The following is an 18,949-nucleotide window of genomic DNA, read 5'->3' on the forward strand; positions in this document are numbered from 1 at the left end:
AGATAGATAGATAGATAGATAGATAGATAGATAGATAGATAGATAGATAGATAGATAGACAGACAGACACATACATACATGCATGCATACATACATAGATACCCCACACAAACAAAGCGAAAGGAAGGAAGGAAAAAAGCTGTCTTACCTCAGTGTCTATACTGGGTGATAAAAATGGCTGTGGCGTTTCAGGATTGTTTCCTTTGTGAAAGGCTACTCTGACATGGTCTTCCGCATAAAAATAAGATCCTGATAGTATTTTAGTGTATCATAAATGCCTGTAGTTTCAAGAGATAGTATAAAATTTCAGTTACTTTACTTTGTTAATCATTTTAGATGTAGCACTCTTAATTCTTCATGGCATTCTGTAGTACCAGTTTAACTCTGTCTCCAGTATAAACACCCAGACTCCAGCTTAGCTCTGGACGGACATTGCTATCTACAGAAAACTGGAGAGAAGACTGCTTCAACTGATTTTTCCTGTGTATGTTTTGAAACAAATTCTAGGTTATATTTAAGGTGTAGAATATTTTGTGTGGTAGGTATGCCTAATAAAATGGCTATTATAATGAAACATAACCATCTTCTCACAGTGATATTTTTTCTCTATAACATAAACAGTTATAATCTGCTCATTTATCAAAACATTCTAACTATACTATGATATTATTTACAATGTTTTAACTTCAATTTTTGTTTGTTTTCAAGACAGGGTTTCTCTGTTTATCTCTGTCCTGGAACTAGCTCTGAAGACCAGGCTTGCCTCAAAGTTAGAAATCTGACTGCCTCTGCTTAACCAAGTGCATGCACCATCATTCCCTGCATTAAGTTTTTTTTTAATTGTATTTTATATTGTAAGACCTGGGGTCTCACAGCTCAGGATTTCAAGATCGCGCCCTTCCCAGAAACTCCTCCAGACCACGACTCGTTGCAAAAGCAAGAGGTTTATTAACCATTGTGCAATGGGGTCACCCCTGCCGCTCAGGAAAGAGTGGCACCAGGAGACAAAGGCCTTTAGGTTTTTAAAAGAAAAATTGCAGGAAATTTGAAGTTGCAGTTTTGGCAATTTAGGATTGGATGAGGAAGCTATAAAGTAAGACAATTGTTTAGTCTTAGGTGCTCAAGCTTGGCTAGTCCTGCCAAGTGTGGATACAGCTGCAATTGAAGGTGGGGGTGGTTAGCTCATCCTTGAAGATTAGGGGCTGCGGACTTTTGGCTGGAGGTCAAAAGCTACTCAGAAGAAGTCTGGGTTTGTTGCTAAGAAACACTATCTCAGAGACAAGGGTCTGGTCCTTCTTTTTGCTGAGTGAAGGTTATTGCTTGCTTGCTTTTTATATCTGTCCTCACAGATAGGGTCACATTCCTCCATTCTCTGGAAAGGTACTAAGAGGCTTTAGCTTAACCTGAACCTAAAACTCAAAACTATAGGCTTTAGAAGACATACAGGTTACAAAGTTAGCCTAACCCTTTCAATATATGCATGTGTACATTCTTGTGAAAGTCAGAGTACAACTTGCAAAAGTCAGTTCTCTTCTGCCATGTGGGTCCTGGGTGTTGAACTCAGGTCCACAGTCTTGGTGGCAAGGACCCTTAGCTGCTAAGCTAACCTGCCATCTCAAGTCTTTTTAAAATAGGTTTTCAGATAACCTTTCCTTTAAGTCCAACTTTGAAAGGTATAGGTATTGCTAGTTATGTGAAGCCTTTTAGGGCTCCATTATGTCAAGTGATTTATTTCTGAGCTAATCATTCCATCTCCTTCAGTCAAGTAGATGAGGAATAACGTAATCTTACCCATCAGCTTTCTGATTTTCTTTTCTTTAGTTTTATTTTCTTCCCTTTCTCCTTCCCTCCTTCCCTTCCTTTTTTTTTTTTTTCCTTTTTGGGGCAGATTCTCAAGAGAATTATCCTACCTTCTTGAGTGTGTGTATGTGCATTGGGGGAGGGGGCACAACCATATGGCACCAAAGCAAGTCCTGTCTTTGTACATTTCTTGCCAGTAATACTTTCTTTTTGCCTGTGCAGGGTCTTTTTTGTTTTCTTTTCTCTGTGGAGCTTCAAAATGTTAGCGTGTGAACATAGTACAATATAAATAGGACTTAAATATAATTATTAAAAGCTATTGGAGATCTTTTTTGGGGAGTTTTTTTGTCTTTAGGGATATACAAATTACTGAGGCCTAAAGTCATTTGAAATAACATCCCACTCTGATTAAGTTACCAAGTTGATATGTAGTTAAGCTCCTACATATCAAGTAATCTAGGGATTACTTCTTGTTTATTTCAATTTTGTTTTATAATTGCATATAGTTTCTAATTTAAAACTTAAAAAACAAAGTAATTTTTTTTTTTTTTTTTTTAGATTTTATTTTCAATTATTTGTATATGTGAATGAGAGAAGGTTGTGCACATGAATGCAGTACCTGGGGAGGCCTGACCAGGATCTCCTGAAGCTAGTGTAACAGGCCATTGTGAGCCACCAGATGTGGATGTGGGCACCAAGCTTGGGTCCTCTGAAAGAGCAATAGATGTCCTTTTTTTTTTCCCCAAATTTAAGTATATGCATGCTTTATCTACATGTATATTTCCAAATCCTAAAAAGGGCATCAGATCACATTATAAATGGTTGTGAGCTACCATGCAGTTGCTGGGAATTGAACTCAGGATCGCAGGAAGAGCAGCAGAGCCATTTCTCCAGCTCCTCAGTAGATGTTCTTAATCACTGAGCTGTCTCTCCAGCCTCAAGTGTACATTCCTGTTCTTCTTCCAATTTCTTTATTTACACACTGGGTCTACTTGTGTCTTTAAAGTAGACTGCTGCCCTGCTCTACTACTCTTTGTCTATTGCCTTCATTTAGTTTCCCTTGCCATTCTTATAACTACCTGAGATGATTATATTAGGTTCTTTCATTTTTGGATATATGCTTGTGAAAGCTGGACCTGAGATTTGCCAAAATATTGCAATAATCAGTTTCCTTTCAAAATCATTTACAGGAGTTTTTGTAACTTTCCTTTTCTTTTTGAGCATAGATTAGCAGCATGGTTTATTTTATAAAATATATTATTTGGTCAACTGTTACTTAAGATCACATATACTGACATAGGATACTGGATGTAGCGTGTATAACAGTGACAGACCCCTGAGTTCTGAACTGTGTGGAACTGCTATATACACGACAAAAAAGAAGATGAGGATGACATGTGTTATCTCCTACTATATTTAGAAGAGCAATGTATTTCTGTGAGTTTGAGGTCAGCCAAGGCTACACAGAGAAACCCTGTCTTGAAAAAAAACAAACAAAGCAATAACAAAACAGTGTTTTATTTGACAGTGCATTCGAAATGTGACAGGTATTCTACAAAAGAATGAGTGCTCTGACATTCTGTTGTGCTACACTTTGTCTTATAACCAGATCTGATCTAATGTGACATATATATTTTGTGCAAAATTGTGTGGTATATATTATTTGCAAAATTCTCATCGAGAGAATCTGTCTCAAAAGCCAACACTGAAAAAGCAAGCTTAGCTTAGTGTAGTTATGCCCAAAGTCCCAGAAGCAGCTAGATCATGTTTGGAGATGGATTCTTGAGTCTGACTTTCAAGTCTGGGCAACATAATGAGACACATCTCAGCAACAAACAAGAACCACACACACGACATACAAAACACACATAAATATGAGAAAAGGAAAAGGAAATCACAGAGCACATGGGCAAAATAATATTGGAAACATAGTACTCAACACTCAGTGATCTATGAAAAAGGAACCTGATTAAAAAAAAAATGTGTTTTTTGTACATGATAAATAGTGAAGAACGTAGCAGCACATATGAAAAAAAGATCATGGCCTATGCTGAACAATGCCTACAAACACTCAGACAAGAGGGTCTTTCCCAGGTCTGCAGTTCATATTCAGCCAAGAGAAATGACCTTGAGTGGTGGATTTTTCTCCAGAAAGGAGAAAAGTAAGATCAGAAAGCTGGGTGTGGTGGCACACTTCTTTAATCCCAGCATTTGGGAGGCAGAGACTGGTGGGTCTCTGTAAATTGAGGCCAACTTGGTCTACAAGTGAGATCCTATTTACAAAGTTGTAGGTTTACTTATTGAGGGGATGGATGGGTCAAATGTTTTAGCTTGTGTTGTGCAGGACATTTGATCCCACTGTTTTTTCCTGGATTGTGAATTAAAACAACAACAAATCCTGTTTCTTGTTGTGTGGCTCTGCCCTAGCACACACCTTTAATCCAAGAACCCCCTGTTTATTGTAAACAGGGTTAAATGAAGTTAACCCAAGGTCAAGAGGCTGAACAAGCAACCACTTGACAGGGAGTGAACATAAGTAAACACAGGAAGGAGGAACATTGAGTTGAAGGGTATTTAAGACAGTATGAAGAAGAAGGAACTTTTTCCTTCTGGGTAGGAAAGTCAGCTAGGTACTTTTTATGCCTGCCTGAGCTAGCAAGTTTTCCCCCAGCATCTGGCTCCTGAGTCTTTATTGATAAAATCAAATGATTGGAATTCTTTTGTATTTAAAGCAAGCCTGTTTCTAGCTAGGTGCAGTTTTCTGTATTCACTTGTTTCTCATGACAGGAGCCTACTACCGAGGGCCTCTGAAAGATTCTATCTAGCAGGGTATCAAAGTGGATGCTGAGACTCATAGCCAAACTTTGGGCAGAGTGCAGAGAATCTTATGAAAGAAGGAGGAGATAGAAAAACCTGGAGGGGACAGGAGCTCCATAAGGACAGAAACAGAACAAAAAAATCTAGGCCCAGGGTTCTTTGCAAAGACCTATACTCCAATCAAGGACCATGCATGGAGATAACCTAGACCCCTTGCTCAGATGTAGCTCATGGCAGCTCAGTCTCCAAGTGGTTTCCCTAGCAAGGGGATCATGGGCTGTCTCTGACATGAACTTAGTGGCTGGCTCTTTGATGAATTCCCCCTGGGGGTCAAGCAGCCTTACCAGGCCACAGAGAAAGACAATGCAACAGTCCTGATGAGACCTGATAGGCTAGGATCAGATGGAAGGGGGGAGGAGGACCTCCCCTATCAGTGGACCGAGAGAGGGAGGGTGGGGTTGGAAGGGGACAAGGGAGGGAGCTACAGCTGGGATACAAAGTGAATAAATTGTAATAATAAAAAAAAAAACTAAATGAAAAAGACATGAAAAAAAAATTTAAGCATAAGAATTAGCCAGGCATATTCACACACATCTTTAATCCTAGTACTTGGGAGGCAGAGGCAGGTAGATATTTATGAGCCTGAGGCAGGCCTGGTCTGTGGAGAGAGTTCCAGGGCAGTCAGATGTAGAGAGAGCATGTCTCAAACTAAAACAGCCCCCCTTCCAACTCCACCAAATGGGGGATAAATTCTTGTTGTATTCCATTATTTTTAAGTCATCATGTTGGAAGAGATTTCCATTCTTTAAAGCATGTGATGTAATGGGATTGGTTGTTTCCTTCTCAGATGATATGCCGATGGGGACTGCAGCCAAACGCGCTTCAAATGAATTCTTCATGTGTGGAGGGTATGTCCATTTTACCAGAAGAGTTTTCATATTGGGGGAGACATGTTCAGTTGGTAGAATGCTTTTCCAGAATCCACAGAGGCATAGGTTCAACTGCAGGACCACGTAAATGAGTGCCATGGCACACCATTGTAATCTCAGCACCTGGAAGACGGAGGCAGGATGATCAGAAGTTCAGATTTTAATTTAAATAAGATTTTTGATATTTTGTCATTTTTGTGACTTATTAAAGTTCCGTTCTTGAGTTTGTTTAACAATTTACACATGTATACATTCATGTGTATAAAATTCATACATATTATTTTGAGGGTTTTTGGATTTTGGTTTGTTGTTCACTTGTTTTGAGAACCTAGAATGTCAGACATACTACATAAGCACTCCTACTGAACTGTATGCCCAGCCCATGACAACTTTTTTTCATTTTGAGATAGCATTTTGATAAATTGCTGTAATGCAGAATTGTATGTTTGCCTATGTTTACCTGTACCTTTATAGACTTCCCCTCTTTTTCATTTTTCTCTTGTTTGTTTGTTTATTGAGATAGGGTTTCTCTCTCTGCAGCGGTAACCAGGCTGGCCTCACAATCACAAGATCCTCCCACCTCTGCCTCCCCAGCGCTGGGGTTAAAGGTGTGTGCTGACACACCAGGCCTAGCTTTCTTTGTTTTTTGTGGCTTTATATTACTATCTAGTGTCTTTTCAGTTTATAAGCCAGTCTTACTTACTGATCTCCAAAGGCTCTCCTGTCCTTAAGTTGCAACTTAAAAATTTTTCCTTTAGCATAGAAAGAGTTTATAGGCAGTAAATCCCCTCTTTAAAACTTTTTGGCTGGGAATAGTGGTGTATGCCTTTAATCCCAGCACTTGGGAATCAGAGGCAGACTGAGGCCAGCCTGGTCTACAGATTAAGTTCCAGGACAGCCAGAGTTATATAAAAACAAACAAAAAATAATAATAACAACAATTTTTAAAGTTATTTACTTATTTGTGTATGTATGTGCATTGTTCAATAATAAAAAGTATGTGAGCAAAATTTGAATGTATGCAGAAAATATAAAAAACTAGCTTCCTTCCTTTCTGTTTTTGGTTTTTCTATACAGGGTTTCTCTGTGTAGCCTTAGCTGTCTTAGAACTCACTTTGTAGAACATGATGTCCTCAAACTCAGAGATCTACCTGCCTATCTCCCAAGTGCTTCGATTAAAGGGTGTGCTGCCACTGCCCAATTATAAAATGCTTTCTTAATACAATAATCTTGTTTGTTTGTTTGTTTGTTTGTTTGTTTGTTTGTTTCCAGACAGGATTTCTCTGTGTAGCCTTGGCTCTGTTAGACTCACTTTGTAGACCAGGCTGGCCTTGAACTCACAGAAATCAGACTGCCTCTACCTCCCCAAATGCTGGGATTAGCACCACACCTAGTTTACAATAATCTTAAACTATTAAAAGTGTAGTAAAAGGTGGGTGGGGGCAGTGCACAAAAGGCAAAGAAAAAGAGACGACAAATTAAAGCTGTTCCTTTCTGGACCCTCAGATCTTGGGGGGCTGCCAGTCATGGGGGTGGGGAGATCAGTTGAGCTCTTGTGGACTCTTTTTATGGTTTTTGCTGCTGTTGAGCCTGTACTACACAAGTGTCTGTGTCTACAGAGCCATCTTCAGCTTAGTAACTTACCTTTATGTACCAGAGGCCTTGGCTGGCTACATTAAGCTATGCATTCTGTCTTCTAGACATGTTCTATCACCGCTGGGCCCCCAAATTCCCCAGATCATACTTTTTGGTGTGACTAATGCCCTGAGTGGGTGCCATTCCTTCCTATGTTTGGAGTGTGGGAAGTAACCATAGCGCTGAGATCTGTACAGGCCTTCATACTTTCCCCACCTCCATCACTGTGCTGGACAAAATTTAGGTGTCAAAGTTTTGCTGGAACTTCAGAGTTTCTAGACTACAGTAGTTAGCAGCAGATAGTTGGCTTCAGAGATTGATTCACCTGTTGAGCTCTAGAATTATTTTTGGTTAACGAAGTCTCCTCATGATTACTGAGGGCAGCACCATCTTTCCTTTGTATTTGTAAAAATATACTTTATATTATTTTAACATTTATTTATCTCTGTCACACACACACACACACACACACACACACACACACACACACGGAGGTCAGAGGACAATTTGCAGGAGTGAGTTCTCACTTTCCACCACTTAGGTTGTCAGATTTGGTAGCCAGCCAGGACTATACAGTGAGATACTTACCTTTAAAAAAAAAAAAGTTTGAGCCAGATATGGTGGTACACACCTTTAATCCCAACACTCAGATACACAGGCAGGCAGATCTCTGTGAATTTAAGGCCAGCCTGGTCTACAAAGTGAGTCCAGAACAGCTAGGGCTACATAGAGAAACCCTGTCTTGAAAAACAAAATAATTTTGGAGAACAGGAAGCCTTCTAAAGTATCATGTTCCTGTCCAGGTGAGTGATAAGTCCACTTGGATTAAACCTTATCTCTATATATCTATTCCTCTGTCTGTCTGTCTGTCTGTCTATCTACAAGATCTTTCTACATAGCCCTACCGATGGTCCTGGAACTAACTAGGTAGATCAGGCTCTCCCCAAACTCACAAGAGATACTACTGCCTCTGCCTTTGGAGTGCTGAGATTAAAAACACCTGGTCAGGATTAATTCTCTTTCTTTTTTTTCTTGAAGATTTTATTTATTTACTTTTTACATATACAGTGTTCTGCCTGCATTTGCTGGGAATTGAACTAAGGACCTCTGGAAGAGCAGCCAGTGCTCTTAACCTCTGAGCCATCTCTCCATCCAGGATTAATTCTTAAGGGAAAGGATAATTGTATGCCTTTCTTTACCAGAAATCTTCCAGCTAGATAGTAACTTTATGAACTTTTTGGCAGTGTAGATGTCATGTCTCACTAAGCCCATTCTTTTGACTAGCAAGTAAAGGCCTGTAATTTTAATTCCTAGTTTGACCTGCTCCTGATTATGAAAAAGGGGTTTGTGTTGGTTTAAATAAGAATGGCCCCTATAGGCTTATGTTTGAGTGTTTGGTTTCTAGTTGGTAGATTGTTTAGGAAGGATTAGGAGCAAGCATTTCCATATTCTAGGTAGAAATAAGGAAAATGAATGAAAGACTTTTATTTGTGTCTCATCAGCTAACAAAGATTTATGGACATACAAAGAAGTCTGAAATATGATACTATTTAGCTAAGTGTACTGCTGTTAATTTTGAGTTCTATTAGTAAGAAATAATAAGTGAATTAATACTGAAAAAGTAACTAATATTTCTGCTATCCATGGGTTTTTATTTAAATATACATGGTTTAAGAAGTTCTGAAGTGACTTCAGACAATAACCATTTGAATGATGAAGTCACCTACTGTAATTGGGAGGTGAGATTCATGTGGCTTTTAGAATTACAGAAGGGCAGAAAAATCAGTAAAGTCATCTTAAAACTCAGTACAGTCCTAAATGCAATAAAAATGAAAGTGCTTTAGGGCTTACTATTTCTGAATTTATGGAAAGAGAGGAAAAAGGTGTTAAAGAAACCAAGTACTTACACTTAAATGTGGGCCTCCTACCAGCTGTGTGCTTTGTGAGTTCCATAATTATCTTTAAGTTGGGAATGCTAACAGTAAGCATTGGGAATGCTTACTGGAATGTTAATATTCCAGTCATCTTTGCTTTTGAACATCCTGCTCTGTACTTGGCATAAACCTTTTTTCCTTGTATAGTACTGAATAGCAGAATGTGAGTAGATGAAACCATTTTACCAAATGGTGAACTTTTCCTCTTGTAGCAGAGCTCTTTTAGATTTCTTCCTCTTCCTCCTCCCCACCCCCTCCTTTTTTATGGTTTTTCAAGATATGGTTTCTCTTTTTCTGTTGTTGGCCTGGGCCTCAGAGATCCGTTTGCCTCTTGTCTCCCTGGTGCTGGAGTTAAAGGTGTAACCACACCCAGCTTTGATACAGTTTTTAGTCCTCAGCATGTGTATAACTGCCAGAAAAGTTCTTGACAGATGCAAATTTGGGTTAAATGCTTGCGTGTGCGTGCATGCATGCTCAGCTGTATGTGTTCTGTTTTTGTTTTGTTTTTTTTTTTTTTAAAACAGGATTATTTCTTACACTTAAAAGTGATCACTTGGCTTTCTAGATTTTTTTCTAAATATCAGTAACAGGTCAACTGAAAGAAAATTAGTCTGACTGTTGTTTCTTTCTTAATATGGTGGCAGGCAGTGTCAAACTACTGTGTCGCCTCACAGTGAAACAGCCCCAATTCCAGTTCCTACTCAAGTAAGGAATTATCAGCGCATAGAGCAGAATCTTATATCCACTGCTAGCTCTGGCACAAATCCACATGGTTCTCCAAGGTAAGCCAGTCTCTTCATTCTTTTTATTTGTCAAAAAGGTTTTTCTTGTTGTTGTTACTGACAGTCAAAGAGTGTGTTTTACATCACACATGTATTTGCCTAAAAATATAATTACAGATGTAGCTCAGTTATTAATACTGGCCTACCAGGACCAAACACTGTAAACTAGGCAACATGGCACATTCCTGTAATCCTAGCCCTTGAGAGATGGAAGCAAGAAGATCAGAAATTCAAAGCTATCCTTAACTACATAGATTATTGAAGGCCATCCTAAACTGCCTGAGCTCTTGTTTAAAACACAAAACAACAACAAAATCAGCCAGTTGTGGTGGCACACACCTTTCATTCCCCACAAAAAGAGGCAAATGGGATCCCTTGAGTTTAAGGACAGCCTCGTCTACATAGCAAGCTCCAGGCCAGCCAGGGCCATATAGTATGACCCTATCTCAAATGAAACCAGGAGTGGGGGTGGGGAGAGAAGAACTTGTTTGATAAATAATATTTTTGGTATAGTGGCTCATGACTATAATCCAGTCACTTGCTAAACCAAAGCAGGAGGATTGTCAATCTAAGGTAACTCTAAAATACATAGCAGTGAAAATAGGAAGGAAAGAAGAATTTCAGTTTTTCAGCAGATTTTTGTTTTGTTTTTTTCAAGATAGGGTTTCTCTGTGTAGCCTGGGCTGTCCTGTACTCTTTTTGTAGACCAGCCTGGCCTGGAACTCACAAGATATCTGCCTGCTTCTGCCCCACTGAGTGCTGGGATTACAGGCGTGCATCACCATGTCTAACTTCAGATTCTTCTATTTGTTGTGTATGTGTTCTACATCTGAAACTCCCCAAGGTGATAGTAAAGATCAACTCCAGGAATGCAATTAAAAAGATGTTGAGTGGTGACACAGTTCACTAAGTTTCTAGAAAGCAAAGATGATGAAAGCAAAGATCTTCTACTTCCTCAGAGCAGAAGATTGCATGTGATCAGGATTCTGGTAGAATGGGATTCACTGCATCCTATAGAGGCCTAAATCTCAGAGAATTCAGGTAGCATGGAAAGAGGAAATAGCACTTCATTTCTGGCAACTTGTTCTTAATGTATCTATACTTAGTCAGATCCATATCCTTCATACACAATCTTTGCATAAGACATAGCTTAAATGTGATATCAAAAAGGTGATAAATAAGCCAAGTGTCCACCATTGTTTTCATACTAATTTATTATAGTCCATCTATGACAATAGAAAGCTATGTAAGCTAGGCAGTGGCGGCAAATGCCTTTAGTGCCAGCAAATGCCTTTAGTGCCAGGAGGCAGAGGCAGGCAGATCTCTGAACTCTACAGAGAGAGTTCCAGGACAGCCAAGGCTACAGAGAAACACTGTCTGGAAAAACAAACAAACAAAAAAGAAAGCTATGCAACTTCTATTCCAAATGAGCAAGGAAGCTAAGTCTTAAACAGAGAAGTTTCAAAGGTATAATATAAAATGAAAATTTCGAGTTATGGATCCCTTCATAGAGTCCACAGGTCAAAACTTCTTTCATATTAAGACAGTGTAAAAGGAACTTCTATGCACCTTGGAGGATTACTGCCTGTCTGCTAATTGAAGTCTAGTCCTGGGAGCTTCTAGCCGAGGTACAATCCAACCTACCCCTAGAATGTGTTCGGCCCCTGAGACTCACTGCTTAATAAGCTCACCCTTACTTGTTCTTTCTGAGCTCATAGGTGGCTGGTTCAACTCAGCTGTTCTGGCTCAAACTCTTCTCCCAGCTAACTTAACTCAATCTGGCTTTTTTTTTTTTTTCTCTCGGCCTTGGAATTGCTCTGCTTGGCATCAAACTAACTCCGGCCATGTTTTCTAATCTTCTGGTGCCTTTCTCCTCATTCTCTGTGTTGCTCCCTTAAGTAGCTGCTCATTCTTCTCTCTTCTCATGGGAGTTGGGCATATCCTATTCTGTCAAATTTTTTCTGACTTGTCACTTTCTTTTTTCTGCCACTCAGTTAGACATCACTTTCAAACATGGGTGCTTCCTTCTACAAACTTTACCTTCATTGTTTGGGATTAAAGGTGTGTACTACCACACTTGGACCAAAGTTTATTTTTTAACCTAATTACTTCCTCTATACCAGGCTGGCCTTGAACGCAGATCTGCTTGCTTCTTCTGGATTAAAGGCTTTTGTATTCCAGATGGATCACACAGACCTAGAAGTTGTTTGGATGTGATCTCTTGCCAGAACAGACTTATTCTGAATTAAAATTCCTCTACAGACTAGGCTATGGCTTGCTTTTCTCATTGTGTTAATGTATGCATTGGTGGTGAAGAAAGCAAAAATAAATAAAACTGCTTGTGTCTTTTTGTTTGGTTTTGTTTTTCAAGACAGGGTTTCTCTGTGTAGCCTTGGCTGCCCTGGACTTGCTTTGTAGACCAGGCAGACCTTGAACTCACAGAGATCCACCTGGCTCTGAGTGCTGGGATTTCAGGTGTGTGCTACCACATCCGCCTCTTGCTTGTGTCTTAACAAGAATCAAGGTAATGAATGACCTGCAATGTATTTATGATCTTTACCACCACATACAAAGGAAATGTCCTCAACAAAGCAGCAAAAGCTACTTTTTTTAACATCACAACCTGGGGGAGTTAGGTACCCAATATGCTAACGAAGCATGTTTATAGTATATTAGACAGTTGCCTTAGGAAAAGATTGCATGATTAGGTTGTCAGACAAACTAGCTCCCCTTTTACTGAGCACTTTTTATTTTAAAGAATGACAAACTGTAGTATGGGAGTAGAACAGCCATTTTGTCAGAAATGAACTAAGTGTTTCTACTTGGAAGAAAACAATGAGAATAATACCAATAATGAGGTTTCAAACAAAACCAGACCTCTGGAAAACATACTCAGCACTGTAATGCCAACGTATTGTTAGTTTTCCTCCCATATTTCTGTTTGATTGGTGACTTTTTTAAGATTTATTTTATGTGTGTGAATGTTTTGCCTGCATGTATGTTTGTGCACCACTTATATGCCTAGATGCCCTTGGAGGTCAGAAGAGAGTGAAGGTGTTGATCCCTAGATCTGGAGTTGCAGATGGTTGTGAGCTATCATGTCCTCTGCAAACCCGTGTCCTCTGCAAGAGCAAAGACTGTTCCTAACCAGTGAACCATCTCTCCAGCCCCATAGTGGTGACATTTTGATATTGTGTAATGTGTCAGCATTTGGATTATCTGCATAATTCAGTGAATCAGTCTTGTCCAAACTGTGTTAAGAATGCTCCACAAGCTCGATGGCGGTAGCCCACTCCTTTAATCCCAGCACTTGGGAGGCAGAGGCAGGAGAATGGCCATGGGTGTGAGGACAGCCTGGTCTACAGAGTGAGTTCCAGGGCAGCCAAGGCTACACAGAGAAACAACAACAGCAAAAGGCGGGGGGAGAATGCTGTGCAAATTAAAGGTTTATTCAAAGTGCTGATACTTTTCAGAAGAATGAACTTTAATGTAACAGAGTACGATATTCGTGAATCATTTCACGGTTTGCCTAACTCTTTAGAAACTACTTGCTTAGTGTCAAAAAAGAGTAATCACAGTTATCTGAAAATCTTGCCAAGATATTTTTGCTTTTCTAGGACATACCTGTGTAAATTTAGATAATCTTTACATACTTCACCCAAAATAGCATATTGTATAACAACTTGATAGCAGAAGTAATTCTAAAAATTCAAGTGTCTCCTATTAAGCAAGGTATTAGAGAGTTTCCAAAGTGTAAAATACCGTGCTTCCCTTTTATTTACTTTCTTGGAAAATATATTTACTTTTTGTAATATTAGGTTAAATATTGAAAGATCCCCGGAGGGTATCTTCCGTCAGAGAGACCCCCTCCCAAGGATCAACGAGGCCATTCGGATGCAAACAGCAAGAGGCTTTTATTTTGATTCACGAGTACTCGGGCAGCAAGGTCACTCAGGAGGACTTTGCGCGCCCCCTAGATGGGAAGCTGGGGTTTTTATAGGGTTTTAGAGGCAGAGGCACTGGTACAGAAGCGAGAGGGCATGGTTACAGGGGGCTGATTGGTACGTTTACACGAGACCACAATTTGCGTCAAAGTTTGGCAGGGGCACCAAGATTCCAGGAACTGGGTGGTCAAGGGGGGTAGGATGACCCCTTGACGTGGCCCGCCACCTGTTATTTTGTTTTTCCCTATCTTAGCTGAAACAGTCTCACAGATATCTATGAGAGTGATTAACACAAACTGTTTTTAGTATGACTGGGGCAGCCTGACCACAGATATCCCAAGTGGGTGACACAGCTAGGATTTCTCAGTAATTTTCCAGTTTCTCATCTGGCCTTCAGAGTTTTACAAAACAGTGGTGTCTCACAAAATGGCATTAGCTATGTTTAACTTAGTGTGAGGCTGGGGTCTTTCAATATAATCTATTTTTTCATCTAAAAGCTTTGTTTACATACAAACGAGATATAAGCTAATAAAAACCACCTGGAGGCTAAGTCGTTTTTCAGAGGATAAAAGAGTCTAGACCTGAGTCCAGACTGACAATAATTAGTATGTCATGTGTCACTCAGAGGTTGGAAGCTGATGGTGATGTCGTTACACACTCAGGGCTTTAGTGAGCTCTGAAAGACACAGCAAAAACTGAGAATGGTAAGATTGGAGAACTGTGGAGAGTTGGGCAGAAAAAGAGAAGAAGGGAAACTTTATCACTATTCTCCTCTTCCTCCTACTTATTTGTGTTCTTTTTTTTTTTTTTTTTTTGGAGACCAGATCTTATTGTGTAGTCCTAGAACTCACTATGTAGATCAGGTTGTCCTCTAATTCATTCCATCTGCCTCAACCTCCTAAATTCTGGAATTAAAGGCATGTGCCACCACACCTGGCTCATTTTAGATTTTTCGTTTTTTGTTCCTTATAACCATTATGTATTGTGTGTTTTAAAACTACATGGAATACTGTCAGGAGTTATCAGAAAAAAATAACAGAAAGTTGTGTCCTGGGACCTGTCAGATAGGAATTAATTCTCTTTTTCTTTTCAGATCTGCAGTGGTACGAAGGTCTAACACCAGCCCCATGGGCTTCCTCCGTGTCGGGTCCTGCTCCCCTGCACCAGCAGACACGGTGCAGACAGGAGGGCGAAGACTCTCAATAGGCTCCTCTAGGCCTTACTCACCATCTCCTTTGGGTGAGAACAATTGAAGGCAGCCATTTTTACCTGTTTTCCCCTGTAATTAGATTGAGCACATTCTCAAGGGACACTGTACCATGTAACGGTGCTCTTTTAAGCTGATCCTTAGTTCTGTATCCTACTCCCAACATCACCTTAAAAACCTCTGCATTGGAACCTGGGTGATGGCTTAACAAGTGCTTGTCAATCGAGCTTGAGGACTGGAGTTCAGATTCCAGAACCCACAGAAATGCTGGATGGGTTTAGTAGTAACCTACCGGTAATTGCAGCCTTGCACGACTGGACAAAGGAGATTTTCCTCCTGCTTCCCCCTGGCAAGCTGGTGGCTTCTGGATTTGATTGAGAGACCATGCCTCAAAGAATGAGGAGGAAGAGTAAACAAGAGAGACACACACGTGAGAGAAAAGGATAAAAACAACAGCAACAACAAAAAACCCCCCTCCAATCTGTATGATGACTGTTGGAAATATAATAATGTATCTTTTCTCTCAAAAGTGTCCTCATCCTCATGTTACCTTTAGCCCTGGGTTAAAATACATAAAATACCTACTTAATACTCAAGTGAGTAAAGAGTAATTAAAATATAACAGCTTTGGATCACATTCACCAGAACTTTCTAGCTCAGAATGGGACTATATTAGTAGCTTTGTTCCAGATCTTCCCACCTGGTGGTTGTTTAAGAAAGCCTAAAATGAGCCAGGTTCCGTAGCACACACTTGTAATTCCAGGACTGGGGGAGGCAGCGGTAGGCAGATCTCTGTGAGTTCTAGGCCAGCCTGGTACACAGAGTGAGTTCAGTACAGCTGAGGCTACACAAAGAAACCCTGTCTCTAAAAACAAAACAAAACAAAAAAAGCACTGGAAACCATTGCAAAAGTAAAATAAACTGCATTTTAAGTGCAACTAAGAAACACAATTCTGAAATCAGAGCATATATAAGGAAAGTCAAAAGCCAGGTTTGTATTATCTCCTAAAAGTACTGAGCCAGTAAAGAGACAGTACAGAAAGGCCGCATCTAGTTGGAACTTGCTGATAATGTGTTTTTAAAAGTTTAGGGGCTGAGAAGTTGGCTTAGTGGGTAAAGTGCTTCCTATGTATGCATAAAGAGCTGATTTTGAATCTCTTAACACCCATGTAAAAGCAGCATGTATCTGGAACCCCAGCACTGGGCGATGACAGAGCAAGTAGATACCATGGTCAGCTAGGGAGCGCCAGGTTCAGGGAGAGACCCTGTCTCAAAAGAGAGAGTGATAGAGGTCACCTAGTTCTGACATCCGCATAGAACAACAGAATTTTTAAAAGATTTATTTATTGAATATACATAATGTGTTCTGTCTGCACATACACCTGCATGACAGAAGAGGGCACCAGATCTCATTATAGATGGTTGTGAGCTACCATGTGGTTGCTGGGACTTGAACTCAGGACCTCTGCAAGAGCAACCAGTGCTCTTAACCTCTGAGCCATCCCTCCAGCCAAATAACAGATTTTTAAAGAGTTTTATCACCCATCTTTTTTTTTTTTTTTTTTTTTTTTTTTTTAAATCTTCAAACCAACTCTTGGGCCTCCCTTCAATCCTGCAGGAGCCACTGCAGCATGGATCTGCAAAGACAAGATCCAAACCTTATTAAAGCTGAAAGGTCCTGTTACCTCACTGCTTTTGCAGACATGTCTTATGTCTGCGTAAACACCTTGAAACTTCCTTGCTCGTGCCAGTTTGTGTTCATAGGGACGTGGATGGAAAAGTATTGTATAGGTAGAAGATTGGTTGGGGAACCACCTATAAAAGGCCAAGGGGAGGGTCAAGAGGGAACATAGAAGGCTTTAGAACAAGGTACAGATCTGACACCTTGAGAGGAAAGGAAATTAGGAAAGAGTCTCAGACTTTAGCAAAGGCTAAAATATTTTATCCAGACTGCAAGAATAGCCGCAAGCACTGATTTGTCAGACTGAATTCCTTGACCTAGTCAACAGACCTGGCTTTGTCCGTGGTTGGTCGCAGCCCTCAGGAGCCTGACCTCAGAGCATAAATGTAATGCGTAAGAACTCCAGCTTGTCTGTCAGTCAGCCGGATCCTGCAATCTCACAGGCCCCACATTTATCCAAACTCTGCTACTTCTGCTTTATATACCTAACTTTTGGGGCATTTATTTGTTTTATTGTTATATAATACTTTTTAGATCTCAGCCTTTCTGGCACCTAGAACATTGATTGGGTATATCAACTCTTTGCTAATGAGAATTATGCAAACCATTACAGACTGAGCAGCTTGTGTGTGTGTGTTGCCTGTTTCTGTCCTTACTCAGTTTTAAATAATATTCTTTGTTCATTTCTAGTTGGTACCATTCCTGAGCAGTTTAGTCAGTGCTGCTGTGGGCATCCTCAAGGCCATGAAGCCAGGAGTAGACACTCTTCAGGTAATAAAATATATTTTATTATGAGTGGATTTGAGTTATATTTTTCCAGTCTTATCAAAACAACAGAATTGATATGAAATATTCCCTCTTCTATACTTTTTTTAGAATTTTGATCTAATGCTTTTTAATAGCATATATCTAGTGTCTCCCTGTAGTCATAGATGTTTATGATAATTAATCTTAAGAAACCAAGGGAGTAGATGTGTAGCTCAGTTGGTAAGGTACTTGCTGATCATGCTCAAAGCCTTGGATTTAGTCCTCAGGACCACATAAAACCATGCCTGCAACTCTAGAACTCTGGAAAATTAAAAGTTCTAGGTCATCCTCAGATCTGTAGCAAATGAGAGGCCAGCATGGGATAGATGAGACCATCAGAAAGAAAGAGAGAGAGAGAGAGAGAGAGAAAGAGGAAGGAAGGAAAGAGAGAGAGAGAGAAAGAAAGAAAGAAAGAAAGAAAGAAAGAAAGAAGGAAGGAAAGAGAGAGAAAGAAAAAGAACTTTTAAAAATATATGTGTACGTGTGGGTTTATTGTTGTATTAGATAATGCATATTCCTGACAGAAAGGTGTATGTAAATCATACTTTTATAAGCCAAATTCTACTGAATGGACATATGGACATGTAAAGAGCTCAATAATTAGAGAAATCCCATGTTATTAAAAAACTCATTGTGTTTATTTTTATTTATTTATTTTGTTTTTGAATTTTGATTTTTCAAGACAGGGTTTCTTTGTGTAGCCCTGGCTGTCCTGGACTTGCTTTGTAGACCAGGCTGGCCTTGAACTCATAGAGATCTGCCTGCCTTTGCCTCCCACAGTACTGGGATTACAGGCATGTAGCACCATGCTCGGCTTTAATTTTTTTTTTTAAAGTAACATTTAAGTAACTTTTCCTGATCATGACATTTACCACAAATTTTACTTTTATATTTATTTCAGTTTATTTCTCTAGAAAGTAGAATGAGGTTCTTAATAATAAATGTCAGGTTTGGAAAACCTGATGGGTAGTAAAGCTGTAATTATAGGGGCTGGAGAGATGGCTCAGAGGTTAAGAACACTGGCTATTCATTCAAAGGTCCTGACTTCAAGTCCCAGCAACTACATGGTGTCTCACAACCATCTATAATGAGATGTGGTGCCCTCTTCTGGTGTGCAGGTGGACATGCAGACACAACACTATATAAATGAATGAATGAATAAATAAGTAAATAAATAATAACTAGATAAATCAGAAAAAAAAGCTGCACTTGTTTTTGTTCATTTGTTGTTGTTAAAAAAAAAAAACAAAACAATAGGGTTTCTCTATTTAGTCCAGGCTGGCTTAGAACTCTCGCTATGTAGAAGACCAGGCTGGCTTTGAACTCACAGAGATCCTTCTGTCTTTATCTCCAGAGTGCTGGGATTAAAGGCATGTGCTACCATGCTTGGCCTTCAGTTCGTATTTTTTTATG

At 39.7% G+C, this 18,949-nt stretch overlaps 1 protein-coding gene across 2 annotated transcripts in view; it reads left to right on the plus strand.

Annotated features, from left to right (window-relative positions):
- Positions 1-18,949, plus strand: part of Ulk2 (unc-51 like autophagy activating kinase 2) — a 75,797-nt gene that overhangs the window by 36,782 nt on the left and 20,066 nt on the right. For both annotated transcript variants that reach the window (XM_055594085.1, XM_055594086.1), the window contains 4 exons: positions 5,465-5,525; positions 9,760-9,897; positions 14,935-15,080; positions 17,420-17,500. In XM_055594085.1, the coding sequence (XP_055450060.1) occupies positions 5,465-5,525; positions 9,760-9,897; positions 14,935-15,080; positions 17,420-17,500 (426 nt within the window). The remainder of the gene's footprint in view (positions 1-5,464; positions 5,526-9,759; positions 9,898-14,934; positions 15,081-17,419; positions 17,501-18,949) is intronic.

The sequence above is a fragment of the Psammomys obesus genome, unplaced genomic scaffold (assembly GCF_907164565.1).
Source record: "Psammomys obesus unplaced genomic scaffold, mPsaObe1.curated_primary_1811, whole genome shotgun sequence".
Classification (NCBI taxonomy): Eukaryota; Metazoa; Chordata; class Mammalia; order Rodentia; family Muridae; genus Psammomys; species Psammomys obesus.